The sequence below is a fragment of the Dicentrarchus labrax genome, unplaced genomic scaffold (genome assembly GCF_905237075.1).
Source record: "Dicentrarchus labrax unplaced genomic scaffold, dlabrax2021, whole genome shotgun sequence".
Classification (NCBI taxonomy): Eukaryota; Metazoa; Chordata; class Actinopteri; family Moronidae; genus Dicentrarchus; species Dicentrarchus labrax.
In genome coordinates, this window is record NW_026136711.1 from 24,780,163 (window position 1) to 24,801,277 (window position 21,115).

General features: G+C 40.2%; 1 protein-coding gene across 4 annotated transcripts in view; it reads right to left on the reverse strand.

Annotated features, from left to right (window-relative positions):
- The window catches only part of kif5ab (kinesin family member 5A, b), a 63,976-nt gene that overhangs the window by 38,999 nt on the left and 3,862 nt on the right, over positions 1-21,115 (reverse strand). For all 4 annotated transcript variants that reach the window (XM_051414287.1, XM_051414285.1, XM_051414286.1 and 1 more), the window contains exons 2-6: positions 5,590-5,677; positions 3,740-3,813; positions 3,269-3,373; positions 2,826-2,874; positions 1,108-1,163 (exon numbers count right to left, since the gene is read on the reverse strand). In XM_051414287.1, coding sequence (XP_051270247.1) covers positions 1,108-1,163; positions 2,826-2,874; positions 3,269-3,373; positions 3,740-3,813; positions 5,590-5,677 — 372 coding nt within the window. The remainder of the gene's footprint in view (positions 1-1,107; positions 1,164-2,825; positions 2,875-3,268; positions 3,374-3,739; positions 3,814-5,589; positions 5,678-21,115) is intronic.

Consider the following 21,115-nt stretch of genomic DNA (forward strand, 5'->3'; position numbering starts at 1 on the left):
ACACATTAACAAAAAATACAAAGATGAAAACAGTTTGTCATTTGCTTTACTTCAAATCGGTGTCTTCAAACTTTAAAGCAAAAGTTAAAACATTTTGGGAAATATATCACATTCCTTTAGCTGCCACTTTCATTTTTTAAGGACAATAAGCTTATTTATTCTTCTTTATCTTATTTAGCTTTCTGAGAGCTAACCTTGAGTTATGTTAGTTAGATGAGAAGACTGACACCAATCAGCTGCAGCCAGAAGCCAGTTAGCTTAGCTTAGCACAAAGACCCTATCCTGTCCCTTTCAAATAGTAATGGAACATTGCGTTTCAAATTGACGGGCCCATCAGCACCGCAGTATCATGAAGAAGAGCAGCCAGGCCACCAATTTTGAACGGGAAATGTTTTATTTACACCACATGACATAATTAGCCAATACATTTTTAGATAGTAGAATTTATAGCTTTGCCATTGGATGTGGTCAGAGTATGATAAATATATATGGTTACACAGACTGTATAATTAAAAAAGTGGATACCGAAGAATTTTAATTTATCTTTTTACATGTTTGATGTTCAAAAGTTGGCAGGGCTCCGGCCCTACCGGCTCTACCAGTTCCATGGTCCTTGCCTACCAGTATATTGTATTTTGTTTGCTTAATCCTTACAAAAGCCAAAGCAGGAAAACCACAAGGGTTGTGTCTCAGACCATTCCTCGGCTCTGAACAGTTACAATCAGCAGAGAGTCCTGAGCGCCTTTTACTCTGGTTTTTGTAACAAATGAGATATAACATGTTAATTAATGACCTTTAGAGGTATTTAATTAATTAAATTTTGACTAGGCTCTGGTTTCCCCTTGTAACCAGCATTGGTGCTAAGCTTAGTTAATCATCCACTGGATTTAGCCTTGCTTATATTTAAAAGACAGATATCAGAGTGGTTATCAATCATAATAATAATAAACAAAATAAATAAATAAATAACTCTCCACCAGAAAGCAAACAAGCATATTTCCCAAAATATTGAATTATTATTTTAACAAACATCCATAACACAAACCACATCTACACAATAAAGGGAGAGAAATCTAACTGAATCATTTCAAACTGCCAATGACTCACCTTCACATAAGGAACTCTGTATTTGTCTTCATGCACTGAGAGGTTGGTTTTTGTAACTAGGATGTGAGGGAAAATAAGGAGAGAGGTCACTGTGTTGCGTGTGCAAATGAGCATCTACATGAATCTGTGTTTTTACTTTGGGCTCTATAACTATAAACAGACCTGACTATGTTGCCGTCATGAGTCAGACTCACATAAGTGAGGCTCTTGCTATTAATGCTTTTAATGGCACTGAACTATTTTTTTGCCAAAGTCACAGAGAGGTTAAGCAGTTACTGCCAATGAACAAACAACTTATTTTTTTTGGCAAAACCAGTTATTGGCCCCAATTCCTGCATTAGTCTTTTCACATTTAAAAGTCCTCCATTTATGATAATTACATTTCACTGGGTTGAGGAGGTTGTTTTTTCCTTGGAGACAGTGTGCTTGTGTGGGTCTGTTTTTGTGTGTTTTATCACCCTATAGTCACTTTTTCTCTGTGAAAATACCTCCAAAGGGGGTTGCGCTCTGTGCTGCTTCGATTCATCTCGCTTGTTGTGGACTTTTTTTTTTGTTCATAGCTTAAATGTTCTTCAGCTGCTGTGAACTCCCCTGCATACAGATGGGAGCTTTAACCGCTGTCTCTGGCGCGATTAAAGATGTAATCACAAGAATGCTGCCTACCTCTCCTTGTCCCGGCCTCTCCATCATTGTACACTGGTTATATATCTCAGTGATAAGACCAAGAACTGCAATATTGTGGTGCTTCTGTGTGTATAAGGCGCAAAACCACAAATCTTTATTGTCTGAACCAGAAAAGTTCAAAGGAAAGCATTGCTGTTGTTTACTTGTTCAATTTAATTTCATCACTTTTTGAAGTTTTCAGTTTTTATACTGTTATCATAACTCACAATTATTGCCATGACAACCAGGCGTAGGTTTTGTTTTTATTATTTGTAATGATAAAATACATTATTAATAACCATTAAAAATTAATAATTATTATTGTATTATTTATTAATAAGATTAATAATTAATAACGGTCTTTCTATAATATAAAACCTAAGATGCTATGTAGTACTGTTAATGCACTATCCCTTCTTAGTGAGTACAAACAGCTCTGAGCATTGCTGTGTTTTTGGTTTATGTTCAATACTAGCTTATTTTTAGTAAACAAAATAATGATTTTTTTCTTTACCAAAACAACATGCAGTCAGTACTTTTTGCAGCCCTGGGTTATTTCTACAGTCTTCCATTCAGGCTGTATATAGCCCCAACACCCTCTAACATTAAGGTAATGTCAGACTGCATGTGGACTGAGAGGCGAGAGACAGGGTATAAGAAGTCCTTATACCACTCGTTCCACCATAGGCTACTGCTCATTACGCTTATTGCTGTGAGTGCAATAATTAAAGGTGACTCAGATGAGCATCTGATGTTTCTCCTCTCTTCTCCCATTGGGATTTTGTCTGCTACACAGTAAGAGGAGAATGTATACAGAGATTTTAGTGAGAACATCAATTTGAAACTATAAACATGCAGCAGGAGACAAAAGAAGGATTTTAAAAAGTTAGGGAGACATGTTCCCCTATTCCCAGTGGAAATTACGGCGTAAATGTCAACATCGCAGTTTATTCTGATGCACCTAGTTATAAAGGTTTGAATTTTGAATCGGCTGCAACAAACAGTGAGTTAACAAATTTAGTTTTCACTGTCATGTGTTCAGTGCATAAACACACCATCCAGCAGGTCCCGGATTTTATCCATGTAGATCTCAAAGTAGGAGACCTGCAACAAAACAAAGAACAAAGAGCAGCTGATCTTTGGAAGAAAAAAAAGGGAGAGACAAGAAAAACAAAGTGACACAAATAGAGGGATGTAAGGGATGCTCGTGCAAATATGCCAAAGGCTGTGGCAATAATCTGTCCTCTGGGTCTGACAAGGTATTATCCTCTATTAGAAGACTGCGGTTGAAAAGGGGTAAAAGCACAACAAATATTGCAGGATAATCATGGTTTATATATGATGATTTATTGATGCCTGACTGATTCCACTCAGCCCATGCATGTGAGGCTTACATCAGAGGCAGAAGCTGAATTCCGACTGAAAGTATCTTAGTGTATGACCAAAATTGACCATGTGTGACAACTGCACAAATATACACACGGAAATTTACACCAACCTTTATGTGGAATTCTAGGTTCTCGTCCATGGCAAATATATGTTCAAAGATGTCCTCTGAGATCCGGGGAATGATACCCATTCCCTCGGGATCATGAAGGTTCCCCTACGACAAGAAAGAAACCCGATAAGAACATGTGAGTGAAGAGTAGGCATGCACACCCTGGGACAAATTAAGCAGAGAGAATAGTAAAAGAAAGGAGAGCAGAGAGGTTTTTGACTTGAAAGGGAACAGAATTTTTTCCCAGAGAGAGTTGTAAAGGAGGTTAGTTCCCACTCCCCACAGAAGGCTGGTTAAGATAGATAGTGAGTGATGACAGTGATGGAGGGAGAGGTAGGCCAACTGTCAGGGTGAACAGAGGAGCAGATACTCTATAAAAAACTGTGTGTGTGTGTGTGTGTGTGTGTGTGTGTGTGTGTGTGTGTGCCACAGCAAGATGTCTACCTTTTAAATTATTTAGTGATACTGTACCTCCATGGTGTGTGTTTTTCCAGAGGAGGTCTGCCCATAGGCAAAGATAGTCCCATTGTATCCACCCAGTACATCTATAATGAGAGAAGAAAAAAGCAAAGAAGAAAACAATGTGAAAATGAAATGAATAATAAGAAAATCTGACAGAATTTCCGAATTCAGGTGTGTAAACATTAAGACAGGAAGGCAGACAAGCACCCAGACAAACATCTTTTGACCTTTGCGCCAAACTGTGCCTCAGAAAGCCTGTGTGCACTTAGAGGCACGTGGTATTTAAGCTTGGTTAGGCGCTGATCGACCTCTGTGGTTTCACACAATAAACAACCTCTACCTGCAGTGTTAAAGTCACCAGGAGGCTCTCAGTGAAGTACCAAGCAAGTATAGATATATTACCCTCTCCATTCATGTGGTAGGAGCCACACTGAAAACAACACCTCATCATCATTTGAGGTTGTAAAAGCAGCGCATGGCTGAATGTCATATTGCTGACACAGTCTAATAAACCCCTGTGGTAAAAGTCAAACATGGATAAAGCAAAACACATCACCCTGAAAGGCCGGCTGCCACTGGTTAGCTGAACACAGACTAATCACAAAGGCCCTCAGCTGAAAACATGAGGCACCTTTTCCCTCACTCCCCTCTCCTCCCTCTCCTGTGTTGCTTTTACTCTTGCAGAACTCAGCTCAGTAACATGTCTTCTTCTCTCTGCACGCTGGACATGGTGAGACCGAAACAGAGCATGACACATGAGAGAGCAGAGAATAAAGAATCTGTTGCTGAAAGGAAATAAAGACAGTGGGAGATAAGATCGCTAGACAACAGAGACAACCAGAGAGGGGAAACATAGAAGAGAAGAGAGAGAGGAAAGACAGCATGAGTTTAAGAGGAAGACAGTGAAAAGGGCAAAGAAAGACGCAGCAAAACAGAGAGACAGCCAGAAAGCGTAAACATGCATATGACTCCAGACCAGCTTGTTCGCCCTCTCCGTTACCCTTTTCCCCTGACACATTTCAAATCTCACTTTTCATCTCATTCCTTCCTTCTGCTAAATCCCTAGCCTTGAATTTTTCAAACCGTGCTCTGCGATTCATCTCGCCTTTTATTTCCATCCTTCCTCAGCCTACAAGGTAATCTCACACTCTATAAGTAATCTTTTTTAACAAATCAATCTCTTTTTCATGCTCCATCTAGAACTAGCTCAACGGAGCTCCACACTCACTTTGAAGGTGGCACAAAAATGAGACCCTAACAAGGGTGAAAAGACAGACAGATGTAGGGAGATGCAGACGGAGAAGGAGGGGCGAAGGAAAGGAGATCTGACTCCTGAGGGTATTGGTTTTGTTTGATCTAGTGCCTTGAATACAGCAGTCCCGCCGTGCTGTAATAAGCATGCATCTTGTTAATCAGTGCATTTTGATGCTCATACCTGTAGGTTGTGTGACTACATCGTATCATGGAAATTGGTTTTCTCACTGCTTGTAGGGAGCTGCTAATGCATGCAGTCAGTGACTAAAGAGTTAACTGACAATGCTGTGAAGGGTAAATGCAAGGAAATGGGGATTCGAGGTGTATTGGCTTTCTCCCTTTTGTGTCACTCATGCATCTTGGACAAAGGCTATGTTTGCTTAGCTGTTTACATTATGTTCTAAATGTGTCTCATATTAGATTCTAGGGTGAACAGGTCACGGTCTGGAAGACCCGCATGACGAATATTGATCTGGAGTGACATACAACTCACATGACTGTTCACACTGAGGTTACTTTGCAAAAAATCTGATCTGTGTCTGATTTGGACCACAAGTGAAACATATAAGACATACATATGAGCAAAAAACATGCACATGACTCACCTTTGACAATCTGCTTGGCGCAGGCGTTGTAGACCTGTTCCTGAGTGGCGTTAGTGGGGAGCACCTGGTCAAATACGTACGACTTCCCCTGTGGAGGCCAACACAAACACAGTCAGCTGCAGACAATTCTGCTTTAGATTACTGTCAGCACCTCATTCTTCCCTTGTGACTCGCTGTAAAATCCACCCTGGGAAGTTTGTGAAGCAGAGCACAAGGGTGTGTGTGTGTGTGTGTGTGTGTGTGTGTGTGTGTGTGTGTGTGTGTGTGAAAGAGAGGGAGATTTCACACATCATGTTTATCAATAAAACATTACGTAAAGCCATATTGTCACTATTAAATAGAGCTGCATCAATATTTCCTTTACGCATAGTGAACATGTTTTATGAAGACTGTGTCCATCTGTGTGTATTAGGCCTGAATAGCATCACATATATCACATTAAGAGGCCCATCTGTCTCTTATGGTGGTATGCATCCCGAGTGAGTGTGAGTTTGTCTAATTTTATTTGTGTGTACTATGTGCTATTGAGAGGCAGTGGGTGTTTTGAATGAGTGCAGTGCAGCATGAAGCCTTGGGCAAAAGTCTGTGTGACCCCGAGAGAGACAAAGAGAAAGATCACATCTGAGTTGAAGCCATTAGAGGCAATGTTCAAGGACTTCAAGAGTAAAGTGATGGAGTGGAGAGGAGAAATGGAGTGGAGGAGTGGAGCAGAGGAGTGGAAATGCAGAGAGCGCAGAGGAAAGTAGATGACCTGAAACCAGTGATTGCATGTGAGAAAGTGTGAGAGAAAAACACAGTGTGAGAGAGAAACACACAAAGAGTGAAGGGGAAAAGAAAAGAGAGTCTGTTTTTCTGATGGAAGCAGGTCTCATGTCAGTTAACAAGTCTGTTAGTCAGTGAGGCACCAAACAAGCCAGCCAATCAGCTAACTATCAGCCATTAAACAAGTCACACAGCCAAGCAGACATATGTTAATTCGACACACAAGCTTGGATTGCCACTCAACCAATTAATTAAGCAAGCTAGCATCATTCAGCTGAAAAGCAAGTTCACCTTAGTCAGCCACTCAGTGCATCATTCAGTCACCCATCAGCCAAGTTCTGGTGATGAGGATAGTGGCTGAGAGAAGTCTAGTCTCCTTAATAAAACATGCCTTACTGCTAATGGGTTCTATTTTATGTATGAGTGTGTATGTATGAATGTATGTGGGTGGGTGTAGGGAGGCATATATGTGCATAGAATTCACAGTCGTGTCTGTAATTGTACAAGACAGGCTGGACCAGCCGTAAGGCCTGCAGACATCCGCTGTGTGAAGCATAAACACTGAAGAGGAACTGAACAGTGGCTTCCTAAGCTGTGTTGCATTGGTAGCATACTTTCACGCTGTTCTGTATTTTCTATGGACTTTTTTGTCTTTATTTGATAGTGTGACATTAAATAAAACATGGTGAGAGGTCAGGAGATTTGAATAGAACCGGGAATGTCAGAATTAAACCACGTCACCACCCCTATTTATTTGTTTTATTGTCAGAATGTGCATTTCATCAAATAACAGTTCGAATATGACACAACCAGACATTGGACTCATCTTGGTTCTTGATCCATAATTAAATGTAAAAAGGTGTCATTTTAAAGCCTGCAGAAAGGGCACTTCATCTTATGTAATCTGGATGTACTGTGTAATGAACAGAGTATATATAGGCCACGAACAAACTGTTTTACATTCTATCCTTATTGTCCTGAGGGTTGTATAGTGAGTGGGAGCGCCACATTACATAAGCAAGGCATTAAATCCATACAAGCTGCATGAGTCTTGTGCTATTCATGCCCCTTCACTGGGAAAGAGAAGATATTTTTTGCTATGGGGGAAACACATTATTTTATTCAGATAAAATAAACTTTATTGATCCCACAGGGAGAAAGATTAAGAAAAAAATTAGGGATTTTAAATGTTTAGACATGGAAAAAAGAAAACGACAGAGAGAGCTGCTCCAACAAGCTGCACACATGGTGCACCATCTTGCACGTTATTATTTTAGATTGGTCTTAATACACTCGTCAATTGCCATGCGAATGCTTTTTACTGTTACATAATCTACCATAAAGAAAATCACATTCTAGTATGTACATGTGTTTCTGCAATTTACATAAAAGCTATACAACTCGAGAGGATGCTCTAAACCAAGATTATGTTTGCACCAGCAGGCTGGGGGAAAATACACCAATAATCCCCTGCACCTCCATGTATTACATATGGGCCCAGTTGCCTCTCAGCCTTTCAAATGGCACATTGAACAACAACTCGACACAAAATCCTAATGCACACAAATTGATCAGTGGCTTGAATAATAAGTTCTGTTCCCAGCTTTCAAGGATGGATTCTTTTGTGGTTTAACTCACAATTCTTCATGTTCCTTTTCAGTTCACAAGCACATTTATTATGTTGGCTTTCGAGACCGTCCACCATTCATTTTAGGGAGTACACAATTGTATTATACTAAAATAAGGGAAGAAAAAAGTATTAATTTTGACCATTTTGGCATGTAGGACAGTAAGTGGTTTTGGTTAAAACTTTCAGAAATTAGATATTGGTACTTACTGTTATACACAGCAGCTTGTTCCATTTCTGTGTTGCCATGGTTTAACATGCTGCCTGATGTAGCCTGGGTCTATTGTTCGATAAGTTGATACACTGAGACAGTAAAATAAGAAGAGTATTTAAACTTCTATCATAACAGAAGAGTTCAACCTTGTGATCTTTTTCCACGCTTCTCAAGTAAGTATTTTGAGACCAATATATTAAGTTGATATATTGAGATTAAATGAGACTTGCTATTTTAGTCTGCCAAGAGAATCTAGATGTTTTTCTCTTGCCACTCAGGCTTCAGACCTATTTATAAAGAAAACCCACTAAGGAAGGAAAAAAATGCAATTTGTGCCACTCCCAAGAGCTGTAGTTGAAAATAAGGCAGCATTACTGCAGAGTAAGGAACTGAGTGGGAACATTTCCACAATGACCTCCCACTTTACAGTTCTAGCTTTGCATAAAATAATTTGTTTGTGACAGAAGGTGGAGACAGTTTGGAAGAATTCAAGCTTCAATTTTGTGTATTTCTCTTCCATTTCTTAATAAGCTGAACTGTTTAGCTGCTGTGTTCAAGTGCTGTAATCACAGCTGCAGGTACAAACAAGCTTCCCATCAGAACTGATTAGGGCTGTTCCCATTAACCATTTATACTGCTACACACTACACACATGCAGAGGGAAGGGGGGGTTGGGTATAGGGAGAAATCATGATGTGGTCTTCATTGGGGTGAATAAAATGAGTCAGTTATATAAGCAGAATGAAAAACAACCCTTTGCCAATCATTTGTTCTGCTAGCTCCATCGTTAAAGCACTAATCTTTTCCTGTGCTGCATAAATATAATAGCATAAATGTAATGTACTCGACATTCTGTAAGCTCTCTATCTCCATGTCCATCTCTCAGCCTGTCGGTCCAGCTATAGAAACACTAACTTGTTTGTGTGTTTGTATAATTTAACGGATGTCTTTTCAATTATGTGCGTGCACGCTGATGCAGAATGCTGGAATGGGAAGCAAAGTGCATCTGCATGTGTGAGGTGTGTGTGTGTGTGTGTGTGTGTGTGTGTGCAGATAATATATCAAATTATGCCTGTACATGCAGACATTGTTCATAGCCCTCAGCTTTGTGTGCAATGTCAAACACCCACATGCCCTGTCCAGCCTGCAATCTGCTGCTGTCTGCCAGGAGACAAAGAGGCGGTGGGTTGCAGGCAGAGAGAGAGAGAGAGAGAGAGAGAGAGAAGAGAGAGAAAGAGAGAGAGAGAGAGAGAGAGAGAGAGAGAGAATTAAAAATTGCAATAATCAACAGAAACAGTGAGAATCATTGGCAAGACAAGGAGAGAAAAATCAGTGAGGAGAAGTGATGAGAGTAGAAAAATAAAGACATATAATCAGCGTATACTGCAACAAAAAGAGAGAGAGAAACGTAATTACGATAAAAAAAAGGAGGGGGGGGGAGGTGGAGAACATACAACAGACAAGAGAGACAATCGGCTGAAGGCTCAAGAAAATAAGTTAACAAAAGCCAGGAGAAGAAACAAGAGAGGGAGGCAGGGTTGCAGCAGCAGCTGTTGAATTTAGATGGAGGTCTTCTTAAAGGCCCTTGGGACCAAAGAGGCCCCTCTCCAACCAGAGGGCTTGGCATGGGTCTCACGTACATACAGCGTACAGAGACATTTAAACCCAATAACTTGCCATGAAACAACAAAGCATGAAACACAAACAGATATTAGAGGGATGTTCTTGGCTGAATCCTCAGTAAGTATTGATAGCTTAGATAATTGGTGTTAGCTCGCTGACACTAGTTAACACTAATTAGTTAGTACAAGGTAGCTAATTTCTATTAGCATAAAAAATAGAAAATAAAAAATATAGGCTACATAACAACGTGTATTTTCACTTAATTTCTGTGTTTGAGTTGTTTTTATTTAGGCATTTAAAATCTTCCATAAATAATAGGCACCGTGGTCCTGGGAGCTAAATGCTAATACATTGTAGTTTAGCGTGTTAGCATGCTTACATTTGCTAATTAGCACTACTACAGCTCAGGAAGATGACAGTGTTGTTAGTTTTGCAGGTATTTTTGTCATAAACCAAAATACTGGAATATTTGAGGAATGTTATTACACTGTGTGTAATGTGTACACCAAATTTCCCAAAGGTCTGCCTCATGGTAGCACTAGACAAACTATCAGGCTATCACCAAAGTCAGTAGGATACATCCCTTGGGAACAAATAATTTCATCGTAATCAATCTAGTAGTTGTTGAGATAACAATAAAAAACAATACCATGCACTCTTATGGAGAAATTACCCTATTTCTCACTTGATTTATTAGATCAATCAACAGTTTCCTAATGAGTTTATGGTCTCAATCTCTAGTTTCAAGTCTTCTTCCTTACAGCATGATGTTCATTTAGTAAATTATGAGTAAAATAGACCATAAAGCAAAAGTAAGTAGGCAGTAATGATCAAATATGAATCAAGATTCTGTTGCTGCGTTGACTTTTTATCACCTAAAATCATTTCAGAAATGTATTTTAATGTACTGTTTATCTGTAACACTTGACTGTGTGTGACCAGGTGAAGCGCCATTGTTTCCTGCTAGTCGAAACTGAGTCGAAACTACGCAGACAATGAGAGCAGCTCAACTCGCAGTACGTCACCTCCACTGGCTCTAGGCTTTAGAACGGTACTCCACAAACCAATGGGTGATATCATGATAGCTTCACACTTGGTTTCATCTGCCCACTAGGTTGTTATGGTCAGTTCAGGTTTAGCCAACTAAACTTAAATGTATCCTGTGAAGGTTTTGCACTGTAACGGTGCTATAGAGAGATTAGGGCCCCATTTAATTTGTATGTCCACAGGTGACGCAATACAAATTGCTGCTGCCATCTTCAAGCTAGCGATTATGTGCCAAAACAACAGCAATGTACAGTGAAAGGCAATAAAGAAGAATACTGGAAAAACATTAAATGTAAACAAGGTTACAAAATGTTTTTTTTAAATGGGGTTTTCTCGTTGGTTAGGTATTACAGATACACTTGATGCATTTTGGTGAGAAACACTGAATGTGAACATACACACAGATATTACTCACACGGCCAAAAAAGGTTGCTTGCCAGGGAAACGTAGCTCATTTTAAGTGTTTGACTTGAATTGAATTGACCAATGTCCGCATTGTTCTGGTGGGGTACCTGAACAACACCCACAAGAGAAGACTAACAGAAAATAACTCCCTCTGCATATGGTGAATATTTGGTGACTGCCAATACTTGCTGCGAGGGAACAATACCTCCCAACACGACCACACACGTACATTTAGCTCCCATTCAGGCAGGTTTACCTCTTGTCACAACCTTCCTCTCCATCTAGTTTCACACCAAAGCGTCCCTCCCACTAACCAGGCGACATATAGCTAAACATTTTAAAGGCAGAGCTGGATGAGATGATAAGAAGATTAGGCATGTGTTCCTCCTCCTCCTACACATTGGTGGGCTGACAGGCAGGCAGCTGCTCATTTTTTCTCCATAGTTCCTTTTGCAGTGGTTTGGTGTTGGTGTGTAAGCTCGAGTGATGGCAGAGGAGTAAAAAGAGAAGGGGTTCTATTTTCCCTTATCAGTCTGTGTGTGTGTGTGTGTGTGTGTGTGTGTGTGTGTGTGTGTGTGTGTGTGTGTATGTGTATGTGTGTTTGTGAGACAGTCTTTGTCAGTTTCTTTATCAGTTCCCCCCCTCACAAACTCATCAACTCTCCTCTCTCTCCCTCACACACATAAATGCACACACAAGCACAGTGAGACTGACAGAAGAGAGGAGTTTAGGCTGCCAATGCCTGCTCCATCCGTCAAGCTAATCAGGCTTCGAGCCCCAGATAACAGCATCATTAGTGATGCTTTCGACAACAGAAAACCCCACACAACTGCAAAAGCTCCAGTCACACGATATTACCAAACATTACTGTATTTCCTAATTCACCCTGCTGACAAGTATAAGCGGAGTCGACTGGCACAATGCCTCCAGGGTAAACGGCTCACAGTGCCTCAGATATACAGTAGTAAAGATGTGATGGTGTTATTTCTTACTTGTCTTGCAGCTATCTTGTGCTTATCACAGCAATTTTTGCAGCTATTTTACTTAATCACTAGCTCAGGGAACCAAAGTTTACCACCCAACATAACACTGTTAACACTCATCTAATCATTTTACTTCCTGCATCAAGTTGTTTATTAAAGATCCACACATTGAAGAGGAGCAATTAGTCCCCCATCAAACTGGAATAGTCTGCATAATTTATCAGGAGGGAGTGAGAGAAACAGGAGACAGAGGAGTGGAGAACAGAGGGAGGGGAAGATTGGGCTTTGTTCACTGAGTTTCAGACCAGAAAAATAGGAGCAACATCCACCTCCCAATGGACATTAGGGGAGTGAGTAAAAAGGAACCACATCCACATCCAGTTGAGGGGAGTGAGAGAGATACAGACACAGTTACTGATTGTGAGAACCACAACAGATGAACTGAGATAACAGAAAAGATACAGATAGAGAAAATATGATAAACATGCAGAATATTCTTTTATTCAATTCTGAGTGCATCTGAATGACACATCCACTCCTGAAGTGCCACTGCAGCTTGACCTGCCTGTCTGTTTGGGCTGGATATTAAGCCTCAAGCTTTCTTTGGTACACACCAAAATGTGCCTGTAGTACAGAGCATCAGAAACGGTCGACTACTGAAAGGTGGCATTGAATGTCTCTTCATGTTCATAATCTTGTTTACTTATTTTAAATCAGGTGGTTAACAATTTAAATCCATTGTATCATCCATTAACATTGATTTGGAGTCGTGTTTCTGACCACCTGGCGAAGTCCAATATTCACTCACTTTTAAGTTGTCTGGCTCTTCAGCTGCTAAATGCTTCACTATGTTTGCCAGCTAGTTTCTAACCATGTTCGTCTGCCGTTTGATGCTGAGCATGTGGCGTAAAGTAGGTCTTTAGAGCTTCTTTGCTTAATGAGACACTAAGAGAGTGGTGAGAGTGAACCAAAACAGTGAAGTTGTGGGTCAGACAGCTAAACAATGAGTTGAAGCTTAATAGAAATCCGAGGGGAGGTTCATCACTACAAACAACCCCTATCACATTGTCATTTAATCTATTGTCATGATAAAAAGAGCAGTTGTAGCAGCTTTAAAGAAACAGTTGGTAAGACTATAAAGATAGCAGAACAGCTAGCCCTCTAAAGCTGACTAATTAACACATAATGTCATGTTTAATCCATACAGAACTGAAGTGTAAAAACAACAGCTTGTTATGTGTGGGACTGGCGTGAGCAGTGACTTCCTGGAGTCTTGTCGTCACCATGAGGTTGCCAGACAACCAACGAGATATAACAACCTAATTAGGGAGCTTTAGAGGTGCTATAAGCAGATTTTGTTACTGGATAGAGCCGGGCTTGCTGTTTTCATTCTTCATTTCATGTCAAGCTAATCAACTGGATGCTGGCTGTAGTATTCCAGTTACAGAAGAGTGACAATTTAAAGGAAAAAACAACACAAACCTCCGAGTTTCTGTAACCCTCGCCACTCTCCAATAGGCATTCAGTTGATTCACATAATTTGCATTTTCATCAAACAATTCAGTGACCCCTCATATCCTGTAGGAAAACGTGCATTTGTCAGGTTTCTCTACTATTCAATCAGGGTTTTCCTTTAAAAGTCTAGTGTGCAACATTTAGGAGGATCTATTGCCAGAGATGGAATATAATATGCATAACTATATTTTAATTAGTGTAATGAAATTTTTCCATCTGGAAATCAGATTTATTCTGTGTTTGTTATCTTAGAATGAGTATCTTATATCTACAAACACTGCGGTTTCCCTTACAAGTTGAACTGCTATGTTTTTACAGTAGTCCATTAATTTTTTTCAGAACAGTAAAACTGAAAATATAAACCTGTCAACTACGTAAAACTGCCTTATATCTCTTGCTTTGTCTTGTCTGTTATCTTCTTATATTTTAAATGTTCTGACTTAGGGAATCCAAAAAGCTGCCACATCTCTACAGGATAGTGCATCTTCTACTTCAAAGTTTTCACCTGTGGCCACCATGTCTCTGCACCTTAATACAGCGACTGATGCAAAGGATGTAGCATGTCGTACAAGCAAAGTCAAAAGTAGATAACACGCTCATATTTCATTTTTCATCTCACAGATTTAAATCTTCACAGATTTGTATCGGGATTTCACAGTCTTGTGATATATCGTTAACACACGCTTACACTTAAAGTAAGGTATTACATTAAGTATAATTTTGGTATCGGCATTAAAGGCATACTATGCAGTTTTCCGGTTTTGTCAAACAGCTACCCCTAGAGTTGCTGCGGAGTACTTGTATTTAACATTAACTGTCGTAAATACCACTCACCAGAGCCGTCTCTATATACGGCTCTGCGTCTCTGCACTCACGGCCTGATCCCCTCCCCCCTGTATACCGGTACATGTTCAGTATGATGGAAGCGTCGGACATCGAACAGGCAAAGATAGACTCCGAAGATGTCTACTGACCAGGTAACGTCTGAGTGAATGCCTGCTAGTGTCTTCCATTGAGGCTGCTTCTTATGTCGCTGATGTATGTGACCTTGTGTTGTAAAGCAATTTGTGATTCTCGTGAGATTTGGCGGGACGCCACCTTTCAGACTTGCATTGCTGGTTCTGCCAGCGGCGTCCCTCCCCAGCGTTGCTATCGGGATGATTGGCCATACTACGAGTTTGTTTACCATCAAAGCTTTACCATTTGAAGCTGTTATATTAAGGTAAAAATCTTGCATAGTGTGCCTTTAAAGCTAGGGTACTATGTTGGCAGTAGGATCCCAAAGTGTTAAATAATACAACCTGTCTGTCTGTACTGTGTGGAAAAGAGCTCAAGCGCACATACCATACACCCAGGAGAGCCCACAATGACCTCTAACAGCAAAGCACACAGAAGATGATACCCAGTTCAAATAGACTGGCAATGAAGATACTGCAGAGACTGAGATAATAAAAGAGATTGAAAGAGAGGGAGAGGGAGGAAAACTCTTGTCAGTGGTGACGAAGACGCCTCTTCACCAAAGTGACGCTTTGACTGTTCCAGTGCTTGCCTGCAATGTCACGTTTGATTGGGCCTACAGCTGCCACATGCCTCCCAGTTATTTATGTTGTAGATTTATAGAAATCATTTATAGAAATTGGTTGTTTTACATGAACTGGGATCAGCGAGTTCAGACTAGAGCAAACTGGAGCTTAGCTATCAGGAAACAGCTATTAGTTGTCCGTACTCTCAAGGCAATTTTTGACGTCAAAGGAAATATCTGAGGTCTTCAGGACTTAAAGTTATTGCCTCTATTTCAGTCTACATCCACTTGCATTCAGCTCAACCTGTGTATAAGTAAATCCAGTCAAAATTAATTCACAAAATACAAGCTTACTCCTGACAGCAGCTTTGTCTCTGTTGGCGCTGCTTTGGCACAACAGGGAATAAAGCCAAACACATTTAGTATTTAATACTGAGGAAATCTTTTTTTTCAGATGGCAAGCTTACCTTAAAAAAGCATCGTGCCTGAGTGCTAATATAACTCTGAATGTGTAAAATAATCTAATCAACACTTACCAACACAGTGGGAATAGACAGTGCATCAATTTATCACGAGTATAATTTCATCTGGATGTTTTCTTGTTAAAAAGAGTGCATACTGTACCATTTGTGAGAGAAAATAACCATATTCCACAGAAATGTACACTAATGGCCCCCTCTTTTTGAGGGTGAAGCCATGTTATTAAAGGAAGCTCTTAACCGAGCCATCAATCCCACTAATTCAATTTGTACATAAACCAACTGTACTAACTGAATTTGGGTGAGAAATAATTCTCCAATGAAATGATAATGCAGGCAACTTATGATGCAACAACCGTAGACATCTCTAGCTCTGAGCCAAATTAAAATAGAGGTTTTGTGTGGTCCTGTTCCACAGTTTCAGTTAAATCCAGAATCGAGATCCCCGACACTGTGACTGATCCTCAGAAACACAAGTGCCGGCAGAAGACACGTGCAGTAATCCACCACCTATGCCAACAAGCTGTGTCGCACCATTAGTATGAGCCCTGCTAATGACCACATGTGCCAGAGAATGAATAATAAATTAGATCATAAAAGGGTAGGGCGGAAGAAGCCGTATAAATGTGGAAACATAAGCACACATTTCTATCAGCTTATGTATGCTGTCAGCAATTATTAAACCCAGGGAAGCTAGAGGAATATGGGTGTAAAATGAAGCAATCCAAGAACTAGTCATGAGCAAAGATTTAAATTTGCTGTAAAAATCAACAACATGGTTAAGGAGATTCTCTTTGTAATTCAGCCGTAACTAATGACAGAGCTGTGCAGCGAGGTAATTTGGATAATAAAAGGCCTCCAGGAAAAAAAAAGTGAATGGTGTTCAGAGTTTGCATAAAATATAATTAATTAGAAACTCCGGGAGATAGAAGAGGTGAAATGAAAGGGCAAAAAAATCAGTGTGTTGTGATTATTGATGTACCTACTGGGAGACACAAAAAAACAGCATCATGGGTCCGTGTATCTTTTGGTCATTGGATTTTCCTTTCAGAAACGGGTATTAAAAAACAGAAAACGAGTGGTTATTTGATTTTCGTTTTAAAATACAAAAATGATAATTGAAATACAAGGCGTTTTTCTTTTTCATGGTCAAAAAGGGATGAGCGAAATTTAAAAAAATTATTTGATTTTCATTTTCTATTTCATATAACAAAAACAAGACACTAGAAGACGGAAACGGAAAAAAGGCCTGTTTTTTCATATTCTGAGACCGGATGTTGTCATTTACAGGACGGTGCTGTGGAGAAGAAACAGTAGGCTAGTAGACTGCGGTCAATCCAGCCGTGACTCCGATCTCCGTGGTCAAATCAGCCGCACTTAAATTTCGAGTGTACAAGTATTCTCAGCATTATGGTAAATGCGGAGAAACAGCGTTTTTACTTCTGGTTTTCAAAATAAAGGTATTTAGAACAGTAAGCTATAATTTTTTTCAGAATATGAAAAAAAACAGGCCTTTTTTCCATTTCTGTCTTCTAGTGATTTTATTTTTTGTTATATGAAATAGAAAATGAAAATCTATCATCATCCCTTTTTGACCATGAAAAAGAAAACGCCTTGTATTTCAATTTTCATTTTTGTATTTTAAAACGAAAATCCAATAACCACTCGTTTTCTGTTTTTTAATACCCGTTTCTGAAAGGAAAATCCAATGACCAAAAGATACATGGACCATCATGGTACTGTAGCCTGGAGATGTGTTTCTAAAAGTCTGGGCTGGGAACAATCCAGGGCCATGCAGAAGATTAAAATAAGCCTGAAGTTTATGTTTTCCAAGATTCCAGTCTCTTTTATGTGATTTAGTTTGAATACAATCCTAAATTAGATTAAACCAGATCAAAAACAGTAAAGGAAAATGTGCTTGAAAGCATGGCTCCCCTAAGGAAAGGAAGGGGAAAAAAACAGTGACCTAGAGGAAATGTCAGTGTTCTCAAGTGTCAGATCAATAAACTGAACTGTGATTAATTGAAAGGAACAGAAGTCGTGGGCATGCAGAGGGCAGGGATGCTCCTTTTGTCTCCTTGGGCTTTCCTTGCGGTCCTATTACCATTCTGATATAGCACCCACTGCTTGGGGTCTTGGCATGCACACACACGTGTGTGAACATGTGCCATTGGTTTCAATGTACAACACATAGACAGTGCGAGTGCAGACATGGGGACCAGGCAGCATCCTGGGCAGGACCGTGGCTAACGAGGAAAGGATGCTCCATTAACGCTCCCCGAAGCTAAAAGCCTGGTAGTCACAGCCCACTTCTGTCATAAAGGGAGAGGAATGGGCAGGAAAAGTGTTGACGAACTGGCACAAGCTTATCTAACCCTGGCATGTGTGCACGCTGAATAAAAATAAAGATGAGCGGAAGGAACTGGCAGCTAATATGCTGTCAAGTGTGGCTGCTGACTAAATTGGTGTCAGTTTAACGTTAATATTAGGGAAAATATGAGAGGCAGCCCTTATTGGTATGGGTTGTGGGTAGATAGATTGGGTCCTCGAAGACCTCAAAGTAGTGTTGATTAGAATAATAATTTTACTCTTGAAGTACAACTTAATAAATCTGAACCGGTTTTTCTATTTCGTAGATTCTCACATGTCTGAGTTTACAACCATAAAGTGAACCTCACTAAAGTCACTTGATTCCTTAATATTTAGACTCCTGATTGACAGGAGCTTCACCCTTGACACCATTAAAACCTGTGAGCAGCATCAACCTAATGTAATGAGACGACAGGAAAGGCTGAGCTTCTTCTCTCACATCTTCCCAAAACCGCTGCTGAGTCATGGGGAAATGAGGAGCACGATCATTACACCACAAAATACAACTAGACAGAGAAAAATACAGCAAAGCATGTATCGAGGAAGAGAGCGATGGAGAGAGGGGGGGGGAGATGATCCCAAGTGGTAGCTGCTCTGATGGTGGTGTCCAACGGGAGAAATGAGTGCGGATCTTGACCCCACACAGCAATCCCATTACGCTGCCTAATTGGATAGTGTGTGCACGCTGCAGTGATAGAATTATAGCACAAAAGCATGCATTGGACCTCCATTTCTGATTCTGTTTGGGTTTTCAGTCAGTTAAAGCCATTGCACAGAAATATCCTTGAGGAGAAACAGCTCCAATGGAACTATAAATAACAAAAGGTATGAGACAGGTAGATGACTTTACGCTGCGCCCGACATGCACTGTCAACAATTTGTTTCAACAGCAGCTGTTTTCTCCTCCTATTTTTTACCTTGGTGCCTAATCAAGACAGGGATAGGGGAAGATAAGAAAATCAGCTTTCAGCCGAGCACGTCTGGAAAAGAACAGCAGCTCCACCAGAAACCAGACATCCTAGAAACTAAGTGGCCGCTGAAGAATAATGGGTTAATTTTTAACAGCATTACATGCCTATTTTGTGCAACAGTAGCGCACCATATGATCCTAATTCATTTTCATAAATCTCAGAACAAGCTTTCAGGAGAATCTAAGAGCCTTCTTGTGGATAGAGCAAAGCCCAAATGAAAACTGAGAGCTTTCGTGCAGAATATTCTCAGAACCTTTTCACAAAATTCGTCTAATCCTGTAATCTTCCTAAAGATGTAAACAAGGTGTATTTCACAGCTGTGAATGCCTCAACCTTTAACACCCTGGAGTTTCTATAGAAGACTTGTAAGTACTAAAGCGAACAGCAGCCAGGGAAAGGTAATCCATAGAATTATAAATGGTGTGCAGAAAATAGATAATCGATAGTTCTTTAATACGCACATTTCAGCTGGACCCATTTCATCGCAAATACGTTCACCCTCCACGCTATCTATCATTGCCAATAAAAGACCAAAAAAAATCAAAAGGGTCCACACGACAATGACAGGGAGGTCAGCGTGGAGGTTAGGGACTTGATGTAATGTGCGTTAAACCATAACCAACACAACACAAACACACAGCATACACACACATGCTCACACCCCGAGGTGGTGTCTGATAATGGCTGACAGTTTTGGTAACAAACACAAGACTTTTCTTGTTGTTTTCGTATTTTGGTCCAAAACGAAGTCAGTCTGGTATTGCTCTATGATGCAGGCTCATTAAAAAGGTACCTCTAATCTGTGGAAAGTAATGGCCCATGATAAAATGGACAGTTTCAGAGACACAGTGACCTATAGTTTAAGACACACTGCAGAGTAAAATCCACTGCGGAGATTTTAGGCATTTCCTCTTGCTCGCTGAAAATTGTTCAAAATGCAGAGAGATCTAAAAATCTGTTATGTTATGTCATACTACCATACACCCTTAAGTTAAACTCAGCCCAAGCGTGCGCCTAAAAATAATCACAACTGTTTGCAACAACAGCAGCCAAATGAACCATAAAACTATTTCTTTTTGGACAAAGGGAATGTAAGAGATGCTGTTTATCTTCTTCAGTACTGGTGAGGCTCTTAATGCTCTTGCAGCTTAAAGGAGATATGACAACAATTATGGAGCGAAAGGCCCAGGTCTGAAACAGCTTTTCATTAAACATTTATTACAGACTCCTAACTCATATCTTACCATTATATGCTGCCACTGGTATGATGCATATATGTATACAGTCCATTTTTAATAACCCTGGCCTGTGTATAGCTCATATGGCACCAGCATGTGATATCTATACGTCTTCACCTGCGAGCAAGAAAGAAAAAAATTCCATATCTTATCCATATCTGGGGCGCCCATGATCATTTATTTATTCATAGAACTGAATCCAAAGCGTGATTCGTTGTGGCAGTCTTTTTGCCTGCCAGAAGATTAGGAGGGACAATCTGGCCTCTGTGACGCCGCATTATTCCAGACAGTGAAATACTAGAGACAGCTGTGTCACTCCACTGTGGAGCAAACACAAAGGCCGTGCCTTGGGGCAGTACAGACTGAGTATGGTTATTACTGTCAGACAGCCACCCAGCCCTGCGGAGCTCCACAGGTGGCCATGCATGTGAGATGAAAAAAGACATGAGAAACAAACTAATAATAATGTGGGATGTGACATATTGAAACATATTGCTATTGTCATCAATATCACTCTTGGGAAAAATGGTGTTGTAGTGTGAAACTGTCTGACTGTCAAACTCAGGGATGTGCAGCAAAAGGTTTACCTGTCCTACATACATAAATGTCTTGATCTTTTAGGATCCAACGTTTCAGGGCTGAATGGGTGATTCTGCTTGTGTTTGTACTGCTGATGTCAAGCGGATGAAGCAAAGAACATCTTCTGTTATGGCAGTGAAGCAACCAAACCTGAAGTCAAGTCCAAGTCACTGAGGTGATGTCTGAGTTTC